This window comes from Canis lupus, chromosome 27 (assembly GCF_011100685.1).
Source record: "Canis lupus familiaris isolate Mischka breed German Shepherd chromosome 27, alternate assembly UU_Cfam_GSD_1.0, whole genome shotgun sequence".
Lineage (NCBI taxonomy): Eukaryota > Metazoa > Chordata > Mammalia > Carnivora > Canidae > Canis > Canis lupus.
Genome location: NC_049248.1, coordinates 21,943,905 through 21,960,330, shown reverse-complemented (window position 1 = coordinate 21,960,330; position 16,426 = coordinate 21,943,905). Strand labels below are relative to the sequence as shown.

The 16,426-nt window shown below is 32.9% G+C and overlaps 1 protein-coding gene across 1 annotated transcript in view; it reads right to left on the bottom strand.

Annotated features, from left to right (window-relative positions):
• The window catches only part of ETNK1 (ethanolamine kinase 1), a 62,963-nt gene that overhangs the window by 11,252 nt on the left and 35,285 nt on the right, over nucleotides 1–16,426 (bottom strand). The window contains exons 4-6 of the mRNA XM_038577054.1: nucleotides 12,446–12,588; nucleotides 3,303–3,386; nucleotides 1,450–1,610 (exon numbers count right to left, since the gene is read on the bottom strand). Coding sequence (XP_038432982.1) covers nucleotides 1,450–1,610; nucleotides 3,303–3,386; nucleotides 12,446–12,588 — 388 coding nt within the window. The remainder of the gene's footprint in view (nucleotides 1–1,449; nucleotides 1,611–3,302; nucleotides 3,387–12,445; nucleotides 12,589–16,426) is intronic.

Below are 16,426 nucleotides of genomic sequence, written 5' to 3'. Positions count from 1 at the left end.
TAGTGTAAAATAACTAAATGATTCTACACTAGAGAAGGATTATACTTAAAACTTCACAAAAATCTCATCTTGGCAGGTAGTACCTTTTTGGGGGATGAAAAATGAAAAATTTAGATCTACCATTAGACTCTTAAATGGATGAAAAGGAAATGTAGGAAACAGTTTTTTCATCATTTGCATTCCCCAAAATGGCAGAGAAAATTTAAGTCCAAATAAAATAATGTAATATTCTGTGTGATTTACTTATACTATTTCTTTCAGACTTGGAAGTTATAGATATGTAAGTCTATCAAAGGGCATTTTAATTTCTAGGCTACTCATCTGTTGGAAAGAAAAATTCAAGGCTTTATATGATGAATCAGTAACTAACAATGTATCCTTGAACTGTTTCCTGAAAAACCCCTAAAAACTCTTTAAGATTTCACTTAGAAATAATCTGAAGTCTGAAAACAATGTGCCTAAAAACTCTGCACAGCTTAAAAAATCCATATGTACACTTTATTTGATTTTATAATGCAAATACCTACTTTTGTTTACCATCTTAATATTAATTATAGTAAACAATCAGAAACACGTGAAATCTTTTAATATTTCCAAGTCTGCTCACGCCCTCAGCAATAAACAAATATTTAACCAGCCATTTATTAAGAAATATCTATATCCTAATTTTAGTCAAACCTCTTTTCCAGGGCACCTGGATGGCTCACATCATGATCTCAGGGTTGCAGGACACAGCTTCGGGTTCTATGGTCAGGTTCCATGCTCACTAGGCATGGAATCTACCTGGGATTCTCTCCGTCTCCCTCTCCCTCTCCACCTCTGCCCCTTTCCCTACCTGTGTATGCCTGCATGCACTCTCTAAAAATAAACAAAATCTTTAAAAAAATTTTTTCCCACTTATCAAATCAGATTTTTTTTTAAAGATTTTATCTACTTATTTGAAAGAGAGAGCATGAGCAACGGGAGAGAGAGAGAGAAAGCAGGCTCCCTGCTGAGCAGGGAGCCCAACGCAGGACTCAATCCCAGCACCCTAAGACCATGACCCGAGCCAAAAGAAGATACCTGATGACTAAGCCACCCCAGCACCCCTCAAATCAAGTTTTAGAAATTATGTATATGCCGTCTTTGTGACAAGTGATCAAGGAAGGAAGAGTCCCAGAGGAAGAAACAGTATTTAAGACATGTCCAAATGGAGTAAGAGGAACTTGCCAGAGGATGCAGGGAAAAGAGATTTTATTTATTGGGGCATCTGGGTGGCTCAGTGGTTGAAGCATCTGCCTTTGGCTCAGGTCATGATCCCGAGGCTCCCCCACATAGAGCCTGCTTTTCCCTCTGCCTATGTCTCTGCCTCTCTCTGTGTGTGTCTCTTGAATAAATACATTTAAAAAACTTAAAAAATAAAATAGAGAATCTTACAAAAACTCTTTCATTGTTTATATTTAAACTTACCAACGCAAACTGATTGACCTGAATGAAGAGTATTTCTACCTCCTTTTCAGTAACTTCAGTCCCAAAGCCTTTATATTCTTTGTAGGCTTCAAGGTAAGAACGCAGCCACTGGCCCTGTAGTTGTCTGTCTGGATAGAGACTATAGTCTACATCACTCACACCTAATACGGAAAAAAAATACACTTAAAAGATTTTTAAAACACAATGTCTTCTATATGCTTTAATAACCCCTAAAGAAATCCTAAATAATTAGATGTTAAGTAAATAGCATTAAAATAATAAACAAAAATACATAAAGTATTCCAGCTTAAACTCTAAAGCACAATACATTTCATCATCATGAAATCAATTCTCATTGCTTCAATTTCTTCTGAGAGTGTGAAGCTTGAACCACCAACCATAAAAGCCCCAAATCTTCATTTAATAAGTACTTCAGATTATTATGCAAACTAATACTTAGAGCATTTCCTAGAACTGCAGCTCTAAAAACATTTTTGACCATTACTCATGGGGTTAAGAAATACATTTCATATTGAACTTTGATACACTCTACTGGTATTAAGTTCCACAAAACAATATCGACCCTAACTATACACCTTCCAACTTGGATATTTTCTATTTCTTTTCTATTCTGTACTTTAAAATAATTAACCCACAAATTTGATTTTAAGATAAGCAGTTTAAAAAAAAATGCTAATCTAAAAAATTAAGTTCATACTTTTTTTTTTTTTTTTTAAGCCTCGCACTCAAAGTTCTACATAACTTGGTCCAAACTTTGCTTCTCTGGTCTTATAACCCAACCCCTGTACTCTCCTTCATGAGTTTTACATCCTACAAACAGGTGCACTCACATTGACATTTTCTTCCTCCTTCCTGTAGTGCTTTCCTTTCTGTTCTATCTGCACATCTCAAATTCTACCTAACTTGCAAGCTTAGCTCAATTTTTCCTACACAAAATCATATTAGGACCACTGGAGAGTTTCCTATTTCATACTGACAGCAGTGACTACACATTATACTAACATGGATTTGGTGATGTCCCATTATATGCACAGCTGCTTTCCCTCCCGACGATAAGTGAAAATATGTACAGCACATGTGTGGGGATATAGCATGTATATGAAAAGTCTGTTGTAGGGAAATAACTAAAAACATGTCAATTAAAATTAATTAATTAATTAAAATAAAATAAAAAATAAAAACATGTCAATTAAAACCCCCTCCAACTTTTTCCCAGTCTGATAACCTTAAGTAAATGAAAAAAATAGGAATGCATGAATGTATACAAATAAAAATTCAGCAGTGAAAAGTCCCTCCTAAGTATAAACCATCCAGGGGAATTTCCTAATCTTTAGTTTTAGAACATTCCTTGTTTCCAAATATAATCATAAAATGTGGGATAGATAAATAAATAAATAAATAAATAAATAAATAAATAAATAATGTGATCTTGCTAAGTTACTTTCTCCATTTGTAAACTGGGAACATAACCTAATTGACAGGAGGAAAAAGTGAGATGAGATTACTGGAGGAAGGAGGAAGGAGTGTAAGGTGTTACACTATGTCAATCTAAGTCACAAGTATTATTTTTTTCTTATTTTCCTTAAGGAATTAAGGAAAGGGTCATCTCTTCTCCCTCCTCCAATAATAAAGAAAAACAAAGTACAAGGTCAAGAAGGAATTTTTAAATGTTGGCCCTGAAAAAAAAGAAAAAAAGAAAAAAAAAAAAATGTTGTCCCTGGAATGTCCCAGGTGAACTTCTCTAAAGAAAAACTATAAACCAAAAAAACAGTTCTCAAATAATTATTTCAAAGTTATATATGCTGCTCCTTTAGTTATACCCTCGATTTTACCTGCAAATTCATTGAAATGATTTCCGATATCATATGCCAGGTAGTTGTATCCAGAATATTCATAATCAATGAACTGTACATCACCTATGTGAGACACAAAAACAAAGACATAAGAAATCATATATAAGATCAGAAAATCCCTATGCTATTTGTAATTAAATAGCTTCCAAAATTTTGTCTCATTGTATGTGCTTGGTTACATGCACTTCTGAGACAATACAGGGTAAGGCTGTGAATTTTATGGCAATGAGCTTTACAAAATTCAAATTACATATTGTCAACAGCTTCTTTGTGAACACTAATGTCCACTGTATTAAAGAAAAGTCAAAATAATCATTCTCCAAATTCAGACAAAAGCAAAATATCTCTTTCACCACAAGGGGGCATCAGTTACTTAAAAATTCAAGTTTAATGAGAAATGAATACTATCTCTGGAAATTAATAATCTATGCAATTTTAACAAATTATGACACTCCCAAAGTAAACTGACAAGCTACTTTACATATACAAATCAAATATAAACTTTGAAAGACTTGAATTCTGCAGATCCTGCAGTTTTGCTATCATACTTGATCAACTTGACAATATCCCTAATTTAAGAAATTAGTTGCTATAAACTCTTATTTTCCTCCAGTGCTACATAACTAATATTTCCAATAGCATACCTGAGCAGCATTACGATGGTGGTTTTATCTTTTAAAAAGAACAAAGTTACAAAGTTGCTTGTAAACTTTTCTTTGAGAAATTTTTACATTAAGATAGATGCCTATACTAAATTAATGGTAAATATATATGCATATTTCAATATTTACTTAAGATAGATGCCTATTCTAAATCAATGGTAAATATATATGCATATTTCATTACATTTCTCCAAAGACAATCCTGCTCTACCTGACCAGGGGACATGCTCCTGCTCAGGAACATTCATTTTTGAGTACTAAGTATTATAGAGGGTTTGTCTGAACAAAGATATAGGTCTTTTTTAAAAAGAGACAAGAGAAAAAGTTTTATTAAAAGAGAGAGAGAGAGTTAGAGACATTAAAAAAATAAAAATAAAATGGGTCACTGTCGACACCAGGCATCACAAACTCAAAGGCTTACAGGGCCATACGATTAAAATGGATACACGAACAGAGATGGCTGTAAGAACAGTTTCTAAGCAGCTTATATTGAGAAAATGCATAACAAATGCCTAGTTACACTACTGTCTTTTAAACATCAAAATGAATTAACAAAACAAACTCCTGGTCTACACACACTGGCATTTTCTAACTAAAAGAGTTTTTGAACTATAGTATCTTGATACAGAGATACATGTTTAAGTTAGGGGTATATGCTGATTATATCCAAACTCAGAAAAAGAGAATTACATGACAGAAAAGTATCATGGCAAATGGAATATTAACAAAGCAAAAAAATTTTCATGTAATTGCATTTAATATATAATTCTAAACTTGTATAAATAATAATCAAGTCTAGAGTAAATTAAGTGAGCATTACCAGAGTATCAAAGCCCAGTTATCAAAATCTACATGCATACTGACAAAATAAATATAAGGTTTTAAAATGTTGGTGACTATAATAAATCACTGCAATTGAACCACCATAAGTATTATAGTCTTGAATTCAAAAAACTATCCCAGAGAAAGTCTTAAAGTTAACCAAATTACTATAGTAAATTGCAGAATGGGAAGTGAAAACATGTTTTAAAGTTTGTTCTAGATACCACTGGGAATAAGAGGGTGAAGACCACCATCATGACAAAATACTCTGTAGCCATGAAAAAAAATTTCATTTTCAAAAATTGATGACCAGGAGAATTACAAATGTTATATGAAAAAAAAAATACAAAATAGTAAACACAGTGATCCAAATTATTAAAATATTATGCCTGGAAAGAGAGAAAAACATATAATGCATAGGGGGAAAAGATGAATGGAAATTAACCAAAACAATATGTTTCAACTGGTTTCATTACAGGTGATAGACAAGTGACCTTTTTTTCCTTTTATTTTAAATCACTAACAATAGACATTACTTTTAGAAGGAAAAAAAATGACAGCTCAAAAAGATTAAGATGAATTCTCTAAACAAAAATTGTCAATAGGTAAGAGACTAATAATGATTTGGAATAGATCTATCCAGCCAGTCTTTAAGAAATCAGGACTCAAGAAGATTCAACAAGTCGCAAAACTGAGTCAACCAGTTTTAATATAGTTTTTTAAATTGCAGCTGTTGATTGCTTTAACTCTTTAAACACAAATTCTTGTAGAGCTCATATTAACTGTTACATGCCAATAAAAATACACAGCCCAGTCCTGAAGCTTACTTTTGCCACATAAACAAAAGCTTCAATTTCAATTTTCAAAATTATATTTAGAATTTGGCGACTATAGTTAAAATGGCAGGTAAAAATGCCTGCTTGTAGAGTAAATACAATTTAAATAAAGCATAGATCATCTTAACATAAGTTAAAATCTGTTTCAGTATGAAAATTTTAGCAATGACTTTTTGTAGTAGCATTAATTCATTAAAACTAGCCTTTATTTTTAAATGCAATGTTGAGTTTATAAATAATGAAATTTAAAAAATAAGAAAATGAAGCTAACAAGATACAGATGAGGCTGTTACCAGGCTCCGTGCATGTGAACAAGTGATGCGATAAACCTCCAGTCAGTGCGTTTAAGAAGCACGGGGTGCGCCGCCACATGGCAGCAACAATGGCATACCTAATCTGTAGCAGATGAAGAAAATTTGGCAAACTCACATTTTACAAGACACAAAGCTTAAAAGGAAAAAATCTTTTTTAAAAAATCTGCATTAACTATTCTTTTTTCAAACTATTGCAAACAAAGTGGAACTCAACCTTAAATTTAATCTTCTGCAACAAAATAAAATTAAAAAGGCCTACTTCACTTATTTTGGGTGCCAGAAAAATCAAATTACTGGAAAATGCTTTCCTACCAAGAGAAAATATACTGAACCTTTTTCTTGTACAAATTTAACTTCTGGTTTCTAAAATTTCCAATTGTTTAGAATATCCACATCACTATCAATATAGTTCATATGGCACAACTATCTTTAATTCTTTAAGACATTAATTTTTAATTGTGGTTTCAAGGATGAAAAAAATGAGACTATTCCCAAAATTTTTTACAAAATTTTATATGTTCATTTTCTGAGGGCATTCTCAATTTTCCAGATCACAAGCGATCCCTGACCTCTAAAAAAGTAAAGCAGCACTGCTTTAGTGGCTAAGATTATATATTCCTTATCTTTACTTAATTAATACATTGACTGCACATAATGGGTGAATCATAAGATTAATGAATAAAGTTATAACTCAAATTTTAAGAGCTACATTTTTCTTTTTATTACTTTATTTCTTGCATATCTTCAGTTATGAAATCCACACATTACTGAGTTTAATTGTTCAGATCTCAGTATAGCTGAAAACAGCCAATTTTTAAAGTACTTTAAACCAAAAAGAATTAGTTTATTAACTAAGGCTATAAAATTCACATGCTACATTTGTTTGGATTCCTTTATTTTGTAGTTAAAGAGAAAGAGATAAAAATAAAAAGCAAAATAACCAATATGAGAACTTGAAAACTTTTTCAACTCCCTCTACTTGCTCTGCAAGTATTAGGTAAGGTAGAGAGAGAACAAAGAGAAAAAATAACCACAATTACACTACTGTTAGCAAAAGGCTTTTTCTCTCATACAGAAAAAGTATTGGAATAGTCTGCTCTGAGAAACTTTCTCTTCATCCCTCACTCTGGCGTCCAGGATCTGTATATACCTCCACCACAGTGCTCATCATTCTGAACATAAATATACTGTTTCATGATCTGACTCCTCCACTACATGGAATATGGCTTCCTGGAAGGACAATAAGTCCCTTTCATCTTTCATCATGCAATCCACAGAGTAATCAATATCTAGCACATAGTTAAGTATTAAAATGCTTATAAATGGAGGGCTTTGCATAGAATGCTGAGACACAATGATAACACACATGTTTAAATGGGTGGTGGGGAAGAAGGAATAAGCATGAAACACTAAGAACAAAGTATGGCATTTCTGACATTCATGTACAGGCTTGAACATACAGTGGGAATGAAAGTATGAGTAAAGAAAAAACACTAAGCTAATAACTTTTAGGCAGCTCTTCCTTCATAGTTCAGGTTTTACAGTCCATTCAAGCTTTTAATAACCGAACTTAAGGACGTTTTATTTTATGCTAAGTAGTAATCCAGAATTAAAACAAGGTTAAGACTATCCTTCATAAAAACTCCACTTTGGAAAATACAGGTTACCAAATGCAAAAATAAATTTGTATTTACTTAAATTTTAAAACAAAACCAACAACTGCAACAAAAAACCCTATGTCATTAAAATATCAATGAAACAACCAAACCACAGTATCTTTCATGAGTAATAGAGTGGGTAAGACTTAAAGCCAACCAAGTGACTGAGAATGGTGCCTCACACATTTTCTATTTACAATGTGTAAAACTCTAAAGAAAAACCTGGTTTACATTATAATTCCCAGAATAAGTTTCATTTTTCTTTCACTCATTTGTATTTCTTTAAATAACTGTAAATCAGCAAGTTGTATTTCACTGACAGAGAAAATAATCAATGACTGTCATTACTGAATTTTAAAGTTCTATATTAAATCTTTATCTGAGCTTTTATGAAAAAATGGGGAGGGGGGAGAAATGAAATAGTCACCAATAAACATTCAGACAGAGCATCAAGACATGAGAGAACATACTCAAAAGCTTTAGCAATTACTTCTAACATGGCAGCAGTTTAAGGGTTAGTTGAAGTTACAGTATTAGAATTCAAGTCAGTTAGTCTATAAGCAATACTACAATTTATTCTACTTCATATAAATTCTTTTTAAATTAATGATTAATTTAAAAGATGACTGACAGCTCTGGAAGCAAGAACCGCTGCTTCCGGTTTTCTTATTATGTAATAAATTCTATCATCATATCAGTAAGCATTCTTTCCTTACCTTTTTAAGATGTCATTTCACTGAAGGCAAGGAATGGGCCGCTGTTTACCAACCACCTAATTCCTGGCACTAACTTTTCAAAAATCTTGACAGCTACCATCACCTTCAGAAAGGAAGCTCACTCTTCTCCCATATTCCTGTGTCCTGTCAACTGACATGGTGAAAACAGGTAGAGGCAGTATTTCTTCCTGTGATGCCTACCATCTCCTGTAACATTCACAGGTACAAAAGCCTATAAACTGCAGGGTGCTCAAATCTTTGTGTATATGTATGTGTGTATAAATATGTACTTATATGTTCATAAACACATACATATATACATTTTTAAACTTTACTCACTCAAGTTATAGTTAGGATAAAATCTGGAAGCTGCACTCAAAGACAAACTGATTGTCATCTCATACCTATGAGCCATAATTCCACTAGTTATAAGACATATATGTAAGTCAACCACTGGCTTATAATAACTATTTTCACTTCTTCAGAATCAAGTATATTTTGTAAAATGCATCCTGTAAACATAATAAAGGGGTTGGCGAACTATGTATATTCATGCCAAATCTAGACCACTGCGTGGTCTTGTAAATAGTTTTACTGGAACACAGTCACACTCATTTATTAATGTATTATCTATGGCTGTGTTTGTGCTACAACAGAGCTGAACAGTCACAATGGAGACTATAATATGGTACACAAAGCCTAAAATATGTACTATCACACCTTACAGAAAAAGTTTGCCAACCCCTTTTATAACAGCAGCAGCCATGAGCTGCTAAGTATATACTCCAATGCTATATACTTTATACACATAACCCAAATTTTTGTCAGGAATCACCTGAAGTAGATATTACCTCTAAGTTAGAAATAAAGCATATTAAAAGTTCTAGATGATCAAAAAGTATAAGCACTGCATGGAAACCTGTTAAACATGCAGATTCCTTAGCCCATCTATGAAATTCCTGTTCAGTTAGTCTTAGATGGGACATAGAAGCCTGCATTTTTTTCCAAGTACTCTGGGTGATTCTGGTGCAGAGAGTCAAGGATCAAATATAAACAATAAAAAAATAAAATGGGGGTGCCTGGCTGGCTCAATCAGTGGAGCATGCAACTCTATATATCATGGTTGTTAAGTTCAGGCCTGATATTGGATGTAGAGATAACTTAATGATAAAATCTTTAAAAAGGGAAAAAGGGAAAATGATTTGTCTAGTATCACCTACTTGCACATGTGATTGAGCAGGAATGTGAACCTGTGTGTGCTTGGTTCTAACATCTACATTTTTTCCAATTTCTCTTAGTTGTAACTAAGCTCTTAATACATTTGCTTTCTAAGAGTTACTCAGAAATTCTTAATCTAGTGACAACATACAAAATCTAAGTTATTACAGTTGAAAAATACATGTGGAGACTTCAAGATGATCCACTATAAATTCATAGTTTAAAATTTGCACTTCTGAAAAATGAAGGGTATGAAACATATTACGGAGAGAGATACTAAGTTTGATGATGTTAATTTAAAGCCAGTACCTTGGCTTTCATCTTATTATGCTTACATATTTATAACTCAAGTGGGTACAAAATACTGAAGTTTTAAACTCAAATCACATGAATCACTCAACAAGGTGATAACAAATTAAACACATCTGTGAATATAATATGCAATATAATCATTTACCCTATGTAGAAATTAATTGAACCTCAAAAGACTGCACCCTTGGCTTAGCCAGTTAAGGTAAAGAACTTCTGCAATCCCTATTTCTATTTTTAATTATCATCTTTGAAATTGCAGCTGTAAGTACTAATGCTACAGTCTAACTTTTTGCTCATTAAATTTACTAAATTTACAGCGTTTACAATTATTAAGCATGGTATATTCTCCTTATATCTAAAAGCAAGTATGTCATACAGTTACATTACTTTAAAACCATTAGCTCCTAATTTCAAACAGATAGAAAATAATAACAAACCTCTTGCCACACTCTCATGAGTTTTAGATTTAACTTGAACATTCCAACTGTATTTTCTTAATCCTATGTATCAACTAATCACATAGCAATGGACTTTTTTAATGGATGCCATAAAGTCCAAACTTGCCTTCCTAAAAGACACTATAAAACCACTGTCAAGAAAAAATAACAGAACATATCCATAACTAACACACAAACATAACCACAATGACAAGAAGAAACAAATGGTACACAATAGACTTCTTAAAGAAAGAAAAACTAAAAAATGTATCAAAATAGTTACATTTGTTGAACTGTGAAATTCATTCTTCTGTGTAGGGAAGAAAAATTAGGCACAAAAATATGATTTAGGTAACTTCTGGTAAAACAAATGAATAACCTTGAAATCTTAAGAGTCAAACTGAAACAGAAAGATTTTGTTTGAAAATATAAGAACTTTTCATATCACTGACAACAGTTTAGATAAGCAACTGATTAAAAGTAAAAATGCATTTTTTTTAACTTAAGACAAAGTAATCTGATTTTTTTGGTCCCTTATATTTTAGTTTTATAAACAAGTTTGGTCTGTGAAATGAATATGCAAAAGAAACTTATAAAATAAAAATATGAAAAGGTAAAATATATTCCAAAGGAAATAAGATTCTCTTTGATTATCTTGCAGTTAAAAATAAAGCTGAGTGTCCACTTCAAACGTAAGATGAAGTCCCTCACTTGAAATTCCATTATATAAATTGTGTTATTTGGTTTTGCACTGAACTTAAAAGCTAATACATCGCTTTAATGTATAACTAATACTCTTGTCTCACAAATGGCCTTGAGATTTGGTTACTAGTATATAATGAGTATACATGTGACAATTATATATAATAAATGGATAATAAATAATAAATAGGACACTGTCAAGCACTCCATGTTTTAAGGTACACCTTTTAAGATTTTTTTAATGTTTCCACAAAGACCTCCAACATTCAAAATAAAGATGTCAGCTTAATGTATTCTAAAAAATAAAACTTCTAATCCACATTAAAATATAAAATATAAAAGGTACTCGAACATGTTTTTAAGAATATATGCTTCAGTCTACCATCCTTGACAGTGCTCTTTGGTTAATTTTCTTCAAGTCAAAGTCAGTTACAAATATGAACAATCTTTGCATTTGAATAGTCTCATGTTACAATCAAGTAAGAATGGTCATAAATAGTAATTTAATAGAATTATGACCATTTCATCAGAATTGTTTGGCTTTAGCATTCTCACAAAAGCACAATTTTGATTTAAAATAATCTTCCAACTATAATAACTATTCTCAAAACTGTTTCCTTTAAAATGAAAGTTTCACAATTTCAGACTTTTTAAATTAATACTAATCCTTCAACCATAATTACATTTTCCAATTTCAATTTATTATTGAAGGGGCATCTATATTTTAGCAACCAAACCTCAAACCACTTTTATCCAATAACGTAATACAACCACAAGTGTTTCTTAAATATGTAAACAGAGAATTTGAATACAGCAAGATATGAACAATTACAGAAAACATTTCATCAAAAATATCACTGTCTATACCTCAAAAAATGTTAAAACTATTTACCAAAACTTCTTGATTACTACTTTAATAGATATAAATTTCAGCAAGTACAAATAACATTTCCTCCATCTGTAGCTCTCTTTAGCATCAAAATATCTTAACAAATCAGCACAATAAACAAATAGAAAACCTGGAGACAAATTTGTTTCTAATACTGTCGTCCTTCCCAACACTGAGAAAATTCTGTATTTATTAAGAGCACTGCAATGTCAGTTGGTTTTTCAATAACCCCCATTACAAGAAGGTACATTTTCAAACCATGAATTAATAGATTTTACAGTTAAATTTAAAAACAAAGTCATTTTATCATTTTTCATTTAAGACTCTTAACAAGAATCACAAACTCTAATAAATGTTTTATACAAATATATAGAGAATATATATTAATTTAGCACAGTTACCACGATTTTATAACCTAAAAGAAAATCTTTAAAGACTTCATGAATATTTTTAATCCTTACATCTGCATTAAATTTATTTACTGATACAAAGATCAAAGGACCATTAAGAACATCAAAGGAATCAACTTTACTTACTGGTAAGGTCAGATACCTACCTTGTTTCTCATTGTAGATTATATTCTTACACAATAGGTCATTATGGCAAAGCACAACAGGTGAGCCCAGGTTGGAAAGAATCTCCTTCATCCAAGTCATTTCTTCCTGAAGAATCTGAGAGCTTGGGATATCACTTAAGAACCTTTTAGTTAAAAAAATAAAATAAAATAAAGTTATATATTGCTTATATTAATGACTTTTTTCAAGTTTAAAGATTAAAATCTATTTTTTAAAGATTTTATTTATTAAAAACAAAGAGGGGGGAGAAGAGACACAGGCAGAGGGGGAAGCAAGGCTCCATGCAGGGAGCCCGATGTGGGACTCAATCCTGGGTCTCCAGGATCACACCCTGGGCCAAAGGCAGCATTAAACCGCTAAGCCACCAGGGCTGCCCTAAAATCTATTTTTAGTAAAATCTTTCCATTCAAGTGCATAGACTCCTGAATTAAACCGGCCATTACAAAAGTTGGAATAAAGGAAAATCTTATTTCATGAACTTAATATGAATAAAAAGAAACTAAAAGCAACTTAAAACACAGGGCAGAAATGTAAAAAATCAATTATTACAAAATTGAAGGAGGAACTCCCGGGTGGCTCAGTGGTTGAGTATCTGCCTTCAGGTCAGGTCATAATCCCAGGGTCCTGGGATGGAGTCCCGCATCAGGCTCCTTGCAGAGAACCTACTTCTCCCTCTGCCTCAGTCTCTGTCCCTCTCTCTTGCTCTCTCTCCATGTGTCTCTCATAAATAAATAAAATCTTTTAAAAAATACAGGAAGGAAAAAAAAAAATACAGGGAGGAAATATATATATTTAATGGCTAGAATTTACTAAGCACTATTCTAAATGTTTAACAGTTATCTCCAAGACACAAAGTTTATTTTTTAAAGATTTTTTATTTATCTATTCATGAGAGACAGAGAGAGAGGCAGAGTCACACACAGACAGAGGGAGAAGGCTCCTCACAGGGAGCCCGATGCAGAACTCGATCCCCGGACCCAGGATCCCACCCTGAGCTGAAGGCAGTGCTCAACCACTGAGCTACCCAGGCGTCCAAGATACAAAGAGTTTAATAAAAAAAGAGGTTTAAGTATATTATTTAAAGTTATAAAGACAGTTTATTAAAAAAACTAAAATGTCTATGGGAAGGGTGAATGTAGTACAAATCAGCTAAATCTACCTATCAAAGTCAACAGACTATCACTATTAATAAACCTAATCAATTCTATGATAATCATCAGATATTGTCTATGAAATCATATCTAGAATACTCCATTATCTATTATAGAAATAGTTTCAAAGTAGTGAGACTGGGAAGTCTGGTAGGCAGAGTAGCAAAGAGGACTAGAGTTCATGGCTTTTTTAATCCTACACTCTTCTGTACTATTTATTACACTATATTTATACTCATTTGATAAAAATAAAATGAAACAAAAATAGAGTGCTACCACTCATTCCTCAATAGCACCATCTGGCTTACAAAATTGCTGTTAGTTTATGCTTCCTCTTCCCTTAACACTTTAAGCCAAGTTTTCTTCATTCTTTCTCTACACTCAAATTAGCGCCTTACTTTTCCAATGTACAATATAATAAAGACTGTCAATGAACTTAATTTTAATAAAGTGGCCTACTTAGATGGTTGCTGCCTGTATTTGCCAATATTGCATTCTTCTCTAAACACAGCTTCCAAATACAATCCTTATACACTCTTTTCAAAATGGTATAATTGTTCAAGAACCTATTTAAAAGGTAAAGAGTTGAACAGAAATAATAGAACTCAAAGGATTGAACATTATTACAATCATATACAAACAAAAAGGAACAGAAGAAAATATGAAACATATTTCTAATATTTTAACTGTTTTTAACATTTTCGTTGTATATTATCTATTAGGGCAGAGTGCTTTTTGCGCTCTGTTCTACATTGTACATACTAACCCAATGAGCTGTCATAAAAACTCTAAAAGGTAAATATACTACTCTTATTTCCATTTTACTTCTGCCCCAGCTTACAAAGCAGAACTGTTAACTGGCAGAATTAAGGCTTCATCCTAGGCAGGCTGCCTCCAGCATCTTGTGCTCTTAATCCACACAATACTACACTATCTCTAAACTGCATTATCTTAAAAAGTCGAGAAAATCATACATTCACTATTGCCAATACTTCATTATTTTTAAATTTTTCAATAGAATTCTTCAATAAAATTGATATTTCAAAAGAGGATTTTGTGTTTTTACACTATCACTTCTTAGAATCTAGCACACTGGACACACTTAGACAAATGTTTATCTATCCCAGTTAATGGCTATCTACTATCCCTAACAAATTCAAAGTTTGACAAACCACCTGCAAATAAACACATATACACTGAGTGAATCAAACTAATCTCTAAAATAATCCAATTCAACAGAATAATACAGCGATTTTTCCCTAATAAATAGTAAAAAGAGGGATCCCTGGGTGGCGCAGCGGTTTAGCGCCTGCCTTTGGCCCAGGGCGCGATCCTGGAGACCCAGGATCGAATCCCACGTCGGGCTCCCGGTGCATGGAGCCTGCTTCTCCCTCTGCCTATGTCTCTGCCTCTCTCTCTCTCTCTGTGACTATCATAAATAAAAAAATAAAAAAATAAAATAAAATAAAATAAATAGTAAAAAGAGAAACATGAAAAACTCTATAGGTCCTCTCTGTCTCTATTGTTCTTAGATGAAAATTTCCTGAATACAAAAGTTGGAGTATGTTTTAGACATAAGAAGAAAATAAAATTCCTAATTTTTGTCCTAGTAGTAATCAGACTATAAAAATATGTTCATATAAGATTCTAAATACTAATTTACAGGATGCCTCGGTGGCTCAGCAGTTGATCTGCCTTTGACTCAGATTGTGATCCTGGGTTCCCGGGATCAAGTCCTGCACTAGGATCCCCACAGGGAGCCTGCATCTCCCTCTCTGTCTCTGCCTGCCCCTCCCTCCCTCCCTCTCTCTCTCTCTCTCTCTCTCTCTCTCTCTCCCCCCCCCCGTGTGTCTCTGTCATGAATAAATAAAATCTTAAAAAAATAAATCAATAAATAAATATTAATTTACAATTTTTTTATACAAAGAATAATAAAATACCTACTTGGAACCTGGGGAGTCAGTTTTACAAAAGCTGAGTAAGGAAAAAAAAAAAAAAAGCTGAGTAAGGGCAGCCCAGGTGCTTCTCCCTCTGCCTGTGTCTGTTCCTGTGTGTGTGTGTGTGTGTGTCTCATGAATAAATAAAATCTTAAAAAAAAAAAAGCTGAGTAAGACTCCTGTAACTGAATTTTCAACCTCATAATAGATTTGAAGTCTCAGTAAACTAAGACAATCCAAATGTTTTCACACTCCAATATTACTACACTGCACCAATGTAAATCTTCTGGCATATTTAAAACAGCTTTGAATAGGGATGCCTGGGTGGTTCAGTGGCTGAGTGTCTGCCTTTGGCTCAGGGCGTGATCCCAGGTTCCTGGGATGGAGTGCCGCAACAGGCTCACCTTGGGGAGCCAGCTTCGCCCTTTTCCTATGTCTCTGCCTGCCTCTGTGTCCCTTCGTGAATTAATAAATAAAATCTTAAAAGATAAACAAATAAATAATAAACAGCTTTAAACAAAAAGAATTTTTTAAAAAGGGCTCCATCACAACTCACTCCATGCATGAAGTACCATTCCTAGCAATCATAACACTATGTTTACTTCTAAATAAATATATTTGTTTCTTGGCTGGGTACCTCTATCCACTCCCTACCCCTGGCTTTTGTAGAGTGTTTTTTCTGTTTTGCTTTGGTTTTGAGTTGGGTGGGGGGAGGGGCAGTTATATTTCCGTAGTGCCACCTGAAGGTCCAATGAATCAGGGCTAATTTAATCAAATGTGAAAAGAGCAACCAAACCAGACTTTATACACAAAAATCTTGTAAGCTCTCTCTGAAACCTTTTATGTATAGAAAAACAAGGCTAAAACAATTTCA